Raw genomic sequence first — 7,544 nt, 5'->3', positions numbered from 1 at the left:
AGGACAAGGACATCTGCGGAGCCTATGTTGCCGATCAGCAACTAGTGTTGCTGATTAGCAACTTGCGGACCGTACATTCAATACGGTCGTGTAAGACCAGCCTTATACTGCTGCAGAAACAGGAGTACTAATACTACTGGTTGTGAAACACAATAAGGCTGGCCTTACACGATGGTACCGTTTTTTGCGGTCCGCAATTTGCTGATCAGCAACACTTAGGCTGGTCTTACATGACCGTGATGTAAGTCCGCAAATGGTCCGCTATTGGGGGTTTTCAATTGCGGACCATTTGCGGACACATTATATTCAACGTGGCCTCTTACACCACCGGATATTTTATCTGTGGTGTGGCCGGGCCGCAACCGTGGTCCGCAACTAGTGTTGCTGATCAGCAACTTGCAGACTGTACATTCAACACAGTCGTGTAAGACCAGCCTAATTTTACTCTAAAATTCTGCAGACGTCCGTGTCCATCCGCAAAGGCTCAGTGTGCATCCAATTTTTAGCGGATCCGCAAAAAACAACACACACCGCAAAAAAAAAGAAAAAAAAGAACTGATGTCACTACATAGTCCCAACCCCCTGGTTAAGGTCACATGGTTGGATGGTGGCCATCTTAAGTCTATTGTTACTTTGTTCAGTGTTGCTGTGACAGTTCTGGTGATGAGCTGCTCCACGTACTGTGGGGCCATTTCTTCTCTTCTACTCCAGCGACGCGTCTTTTCTGGCTCCTTGGCTGCCGTCTCTCTCTCTCTCCTGCACGCTTAAGTACTTCCGGTTTCAGCGTTACAATGGTGACATCCGCAGTTGTGGATATACACTGATGTATCTTCAGTATATATCCGCATCACAGCACGCGCCAATAGAGTTTTATGGGGCAGAAAAATAAATATAATAATAATAATAATAATAATAAAATATCCGGTGGTGTAAGAGGCCGCACTGAATACAATGTGTCCGCAAAAGGTCCGCAATTCAGAATCCACAATTGCTGCAGATTTAACTGACGTTCGTGTATGGCCAGCCTAAATTATTATTTTTTCGTCTATGCCTAAATACAGAGTGCCTGGATTATTTAGTCATATCGCCCAACCATCCAGCCTTCCTGGAGGATGCACCACTGTTGTGCTCAGGCCACCCTTTATCCTACTAATATTATTCTATCCTACTAATCCTATCCTATCCTACTAATGTGAAAGTTTGTATGTTTGTTACTCAATCACGCAAAAACGTCTGAATGGATTTAGATGAAATTTGGCACATAGATAGGTTGGAACCTCGATTAACACATAGGATACGTTTTATCCCAGTAAATGACATGGCTTCACAACTGTTATGAATTTATCTATATTAAACTCTCTTGCCTACAGGACAATCTCAGCTAATTGCACTAAAGCCAGGTCTGTTATCTCTCTATGTAAACACACAGATAACACTGAGTCCATTATGTACAAGCATCTGCATATTATCTGATCTGCATAAATGTTCTGTGTCCTGTTTAGCCAGAGGGACGAGGGAGGAAGACAAATGCACTCTAGGAAGTGTGCTGACACACTGAGATGGGAAAACCCATTTAATCCAAATTGGCAGCTTCCTAATTTTAAACATGCCGGTAAAAGAAAATCTAATTTGTCGCAAAATTCTCAAAAAATGAGAGATATGAAGATAGCCAGAAGTCAACACACTTCTCAAGTGGAGCTGAGGAGGATTGATAAGTGGAAAAGCTGAAGATAGACAGCACAGTAATCCCGGAGCTCTCACCTCCCCCCTCCCCTATCTGAGGAGCTCGTTGTTTGTCAGTCCCTCCCTCCCCCCCTGAGAGCAGGCAGCTAGGTCACTTGGGAAACGAGCAGATAAGCCCAATGGCCATAGAAACGCAGTGTCAACAATGAAGTGAATAAATTAAGATAGCGGCCAAACAAAGCAGTTTTGATAAAACAATGTATTTAGGAAAAGCCTTAAATCCACATAAACTAGCAGTATAGATAGGATGCTTTTCATGGGACAACCCCTTTAAGCGGCTTTTAGGGCAGCCGAGATGCCGGAGCAAGTGGGTCATCGATGACAACAACACACTCATTATATGGCATCCCAGTGAGCTGCTGAGATGCCAGAACAATCACAGGCATGGCGCGAGGAACAAGTTCAGCGGCAGGGCAGCTTGAGAGCTGTTGAAACGCTGGAGCATGCAGATCATCGACGTCAACAACATGTTCATTATATGGCGTCTCAGCGAGCTGCTGAGATGCCGGAACAATCACAGGCATGGCGCAAGGAACAAGTTCAGTGGCAGGCCAGCTTGAGAGATGCCAAAATGCCGGTGTTGGTGGATCATACACGCCAACACGCTCATTATATGGCTTCCCAGCGGCCTGCTGAGATACCGGAACAATCACGGGCACAACACGAGGAACGAGTTCAGTGGCAGGACAGCTTGACAGCTGTCGAAAAGCCAGAGCAGGCGGATTTTCAACACCAACAAGGCGCTCATTATATGGCGTCCCTGTGAGCTGCTGAGATGCCGGAACAATCACAGGCATGGTGTGAGGAACAAGTTCAGCAGCAGGACAGCTTAAGAGCTGCCAAAATTCCGGAGCAGGCAAACCATCGACAGCAGTAATTTGCTGAAAAAAGGGATCAACGCCAAAAACCCACAGACGAAGTCAAGGGCAGAGGCTAGTAGTCTATAGGAGTCCGTGGGTAACTGTTTTTATAAGCAGAGTTTCTTCAGGTCCCTATGTGGACTCAAAGAATGGAAACCCAACACTGGTGTGAATCTAACCTTAAAGGGGCTCTGTCAGCAAAATTATGCTGTATGAGCCCCACATATAATAATACATTTTATTTCTATAGCGCCAACATATTCCGCAGCGCTGGACAATTTGTAGGGTTCAAATACAGACAGAAAGATACATTACAAAGAAAGTCGTTTCAGACAATGGGACTGAGGGCCCTGCTCGCAAGAGCTTACAATCTATGAGGTAGAGGGGGTGACACAAGAGGTAGCAGGGGCGATACTGCTTATGCAGAGGTCAGACACTTTTGTAATAGAGGTGACTGTCATTACACAAACATAAAACTTTATGAGACGTCAACAGTCGTGTCCTTTAACATGTGGATGGAGCTTGGACCTATAAAGTTAGCATGAGATGACATCATATCATGTGGGGAAATGTGGGAGTGGGGACAGAGGACAGTTAAGGGTTTACGTTAGAAATTGTGATAGGCTTTTCTGAAAAGATGCGTCTTTAGTTTGCGTTTGAAGCTGTAGAAATTGGGAGTTAATCTGATTGTCCAGGGTAGAGCATTCCAGAGAAGTGGTGTAGCTCGGGAGAAGTCTTGTATACGAGTGTGAGAGGTTCTGATAATAGAGGATGTAAGTGTTAGGTCATTGAGTGAACGGAGAGCACGGGGTTGGGCGGTAGGTAGAGATGAGCGAGTACTATTCGGATCAGCCGATCCGAACAGCACACACGCATTGAAATAAATGAATGTAGCCGGCACGTGGGGGATTAAGCGGCCGGCCGGCGTGAAAGCGAAAGTATCAGGTGCTTCCATTCATTTCAAAGCGTGCGTGCTGTTCGGATCGGCTGATCCGAACAGTACTCGCTCATCTTTAGCGGTAGACAGAGATGAGGGAGGAAATGTATGGAGGTGCGGCATTACGGAGAGCCTTGTGGATGAGGGTGATAACTTTATATTTTATTCTATAATGAATAGGCAGCCAATGTAGCGACTGGCACAGACCAGAGGCATCGCTGTAGTGTCTAGCCTGGTAGATGAGCCTGGCCGCTGCATTCAGAATAGATTGTAGAGGGAAGAGTTTAGTGAGGGGAAGACCGATTAGTAAGGAGTTACAGTAGTCAAGGCGAGAATGAATCAGAGAGACAATAAGTGTCTTTAGTGAATCTCTGGTAAGGAAAGGGCGTATTCTGGAGATGTTTTTGAGGTGGAGGTGACATGAACGTGCGAGTGATTCAACATGAGGGGTGAAGGAAAGGTTTGCGTCAAACATGACCCCGAGGCAGCGGGCCTGCTGCCTAGGAGTTATAGTAAGGCCTGAGAGTGCAATGGATATATCAGGGACAGATCTATTAGATGGTGGAAACAGTAGTAGTTCATATGCATGAGTAGCCTTTAAAAAGGCTATTCAGGCACTGCTAATGTTATTTTAACCCCCCCCTCCGTTTTAAAATAAAACCGTAAAAACATATATGTAAATCATACCTATCGTGCACAGTGGGCAGTGATGCACGATCCGACGTCATCTTCTGGCACGCCTACCTCTTCTTTCTTCTTCTTTTGGCGACGCCCTCCAGTCCTGGCTCTTTCCCGGCTTCATCGTTGTCTTCTTCCGGCGGTTCAAATCCGTTTTGTTCAAATTCAGCGCGTGCGCACTTCCATTGAGAAAAATGGCGCCGGAGAGTGTGCAGTAGCTCCGGAGGGAGCACTACTGCGCACATGCCGGATTTGAACCAATCGGCTAATCGGATTTGAACTGCTGGAAGAAGACGACGATGAAACCGGGGAAGATCCAGGAGTGGAGGGCGTCGCCGAAAGAAGAGGTAGGCGTGCCAGAAGATGACGTCGGATCGTGCATCACCGCCCACCGTGCACGATAGGTATGATTTACATGTATGTTTTTAGGGTTTTATTTTAAAATGGGGGGAATTAAAATAACATTAGCGGTGCCTGAATAGCCTTTTTAAAGGCTATTCATGCATATGTGGGGCTCATACAGCATAATTTTGCAGATAGAGCCCCTTTCACCATGTCCTGTTTCTAAACATTTAGGTTTAAAAATTGTCCACAAGAAACCCTGGTATGCATTATGTGCTGCTATTCATATGGTTGCTGCTAAAACCTACAGATTGAAAACTTCAAAAACCGATCCAGCATTGCACCAGAACACACTACGTCGCAGTAGAAACGCAGCGCACCGCAGCCCAACATTGCGCTCGCACTTTTCCTGGGAGAAGAGCTGAAGTGACTGTACGTGTGTTCTCGCGAGACTTGAGCCTCACTCACGCACAGCAGCCCTCACACTCCCGTATCCTTACTCCACCCACTTATGCATTCGCCGCAACCACCGCCGCCACCGTTTGTGACACTGATTGTTGTGATTACCGGAGCAGTGATTTGCGTTATCGCACCGTTATTTGGGTTTTCGGCTTTTTCGGCGCAGAGTCGTGTCAGGCTTGGAGGAAAATAGGTGTTGTCTTTGTTTTTAGCGCATGACTATTCTTCGTTATGTAAAGAAAGGGGTGTAGCTGGGCTTTTTATTCGGCTGTGCTTTATAATAGCCTCCGGTTAAAGATTCTCCAGCTTGTATTGACTGTGGTTTCGAAGCAGCGTATTTTGTCGCGGACATGGCGCACTGACAGGAGGACAAAGGAAAGAGAGTGAGGCAGATGACGGTGTGAGGTGGGAACGTACGAGCTGGGGCTTTTCTTTTTCACGTAGCAAACGTTCCGGAAGAATGAACGTTGCAGGCATGAACAATTCCAGCAATGTTATCCCGTGCTCAACCTCCAGCGCTCCCATCAGCGCGACTGCGGCAGGCAGCGGAGAAGCCAGCTCTGTGGAGGGGCTGGAAGAGACAGCCAAGGACTCGGCAGACATTGCTGCTTTCTACAGATCTGGTAAGCGTTCACGCCAGTAATGGCTGTCATGATGTCAGAGGTAAACCTGTGCAGTGTGGCGGCCTGACATGTCTAGAGTGCCAGCTCTATGGGCTGTCACTTGCCTTCCATTGTTACGTGTGTAGTGGTTTTCCTGAACATGCTGTCTCATTGCTACATGACTGCGAATGGCTTGTATAGCCTGATATAATGCGCTGGGTGAGACCACATGGCAAAAACAACTGCGATCATGGCAGGGACCTCCTTTATCAGGCAGCGACGTTTGAAGCTGAAGTGTTTCTCCCAGAATCCTGGTGCTGGTGACTGGATGGATGCGCTGTGTACAGTGGTGTGTACAGTGGTGTATACAGGACGGCGGCATCAGGTGTGATTCATGTGGCACTGGGGTTGTCCATGGCAACCAGGAATCTAATTGGCACCCTAGCAACAAGAGAATAACAAATCAGTGCAACAGTTCTAGGCCTCATAGAGCAAATGGTCTGACATTATTGGAGATGGGCAGCACAGTACTATGAAGCTGCCATGGGGGTTTATTATTGGAGATGGGCAGCACAGTAGTATGAAGCTGCCATGGGGGTTTATTATTGGAGATGGGCAGCACAGTAGTATGAAGCTGCCATGGGGGTTTATTATTGGAGATGGGCAGCACAGTAGTATGAAGCTGCCATGGGGGTTTATTATTGGAGATGGGCAGCACAGTACTATGAAGATGCCATGGGGGTTTATTATTGGAGATGGGCAGCACAGTACTATGAAGCTGCCATGGGGGTTTATTATTGGAGATGGGCAGCACAGTACTATGAAGCTGCCATGGGGGTTTATTATTGGAGATGGGCAGCACAGTAGTATGAAGCTGCCATGGCGGTTTATTATTGGAGATGGGCGGCACAGTACTATGAAGCTGCCATGGGGGTTTATTATTGGAGATGAGCGGCACAGTAGTATGAAGCTGCCATGGGGGTTTATTATTGGAGATGGGCGGCACAGTACTATGAAGCTGCCATGGGGGTTTATTATTGGAGATGGGCGGCACAGTACTATGAAGCTGCCATGGCGGTTTATTATTGGAGATGGGCGGCACAGTACTATGAAGCTGCCATGGGGGTTTATTATTGGAGATGGGCGGCACAGTAGTATGAAGCTGCCATGGGGGTTTATTATTGGAGATGGGCAGCACAGTAGTATGAAGCTGCCATGGGGGTTTATTATTGGAGATGGGCAGCACAGTAGTATGAAGCTGCCATGGGGGTTTATTATTGGAGATGGGCAGCACAGTAGTATGAAGCTGCCATGGGGGTTTATTATTGGAGATGAGCAGCACAGTAGTATGAAGCTGCCATGGGGGTTTATTATTGGAGATGGGCAGCACAGTACTATGAAGCTGCCATGGGGGTTTATTATTGGAGATGGGCAGCACAGTACTATGAAGCTGCCATGGGGGTTTATTATTGGAGATGGGCAGCACAGTACTATGAAGCTGCCATGGGGGTTTATTATTGGAGATGGGCAGCACAGTACTATGAAGCTGCCATGGGGGTTTATTATTGGAGATGGGCAGCACAGTACTATGAAGCTGCCATGGGGGTTTATTATTGGAGATGGGCAGCACAGTAGTATGAAGCTGCCATGGGGGTTTATTATTGGAGATGGGCAGCACAGTACTATGAAGCTGCCATGGGGGTTTATTATTGGAGATGGGCAGCACAGTAGTATGAAGCTGCCATGGGGGTTTATTATTGGAGATGGGCAGCACAGTAGTATGAAGCTGCCATGGGGGTTTATTATTGGAGATGGGCAGCACAGTACTATGAAGCTGCCATGGGGGTTTATTATTGGAGATGGGCAGCACAGTAGTATGAAGCTGCCATGGGGGTTTATTATTGGAGATGGGCAGCACAGTAC

General features: G+C 47.1%; 1 protein-coding gene across 3 annotated transcripts in view; it reads left to right on the top strand.

The window, feature by feature from the left end:
* The first annotated feature begins 5,044 nt into the window (after positions 1-5,044).
* The window catches only part of TRIO (trio Rho guanine nucleotide exchange factor), a 200,143-nt gene continuing 197,643 nt past the window's right edge, over positions 5,045-7,544 (top strand). For all 3 annotated transcript variants that reach the window (XM_075271066.1, XM_075271068.1, XM_075271067.1), the window contains exon 1: positions 5,045-5,642. In XM_075271066.1, coding sequence (XP_075127167.1) covers positions 5,480-5,642 — 163 coding nt within the window. In that variant the 5' untranslated portion in view covers positions 5,045-5,479. The remainder of the gene's footprint in view (positions 5,643-7,544) is intronic.

The sequence above is a fragment of the Leptodactylus fuscus genome, chromosome 4 (assembly GCF_031893055.1).
Source record: "Leptodactylus fuscus isolate aLepFus1 chromosome 4, aLepFus1.hap2, whole genome shotgun sequence".
Classification (NCBI taxonomy): domain Eukaryota; kingdom Metazoa; phylum Chordata; class Amphibia; order Anura; family Leptodactylidae; genus Leptodactylus; species Leptodactylus fuscus.
This window is presented reverse-complemented; position numbering and strand designations above follow the sequence as displayed.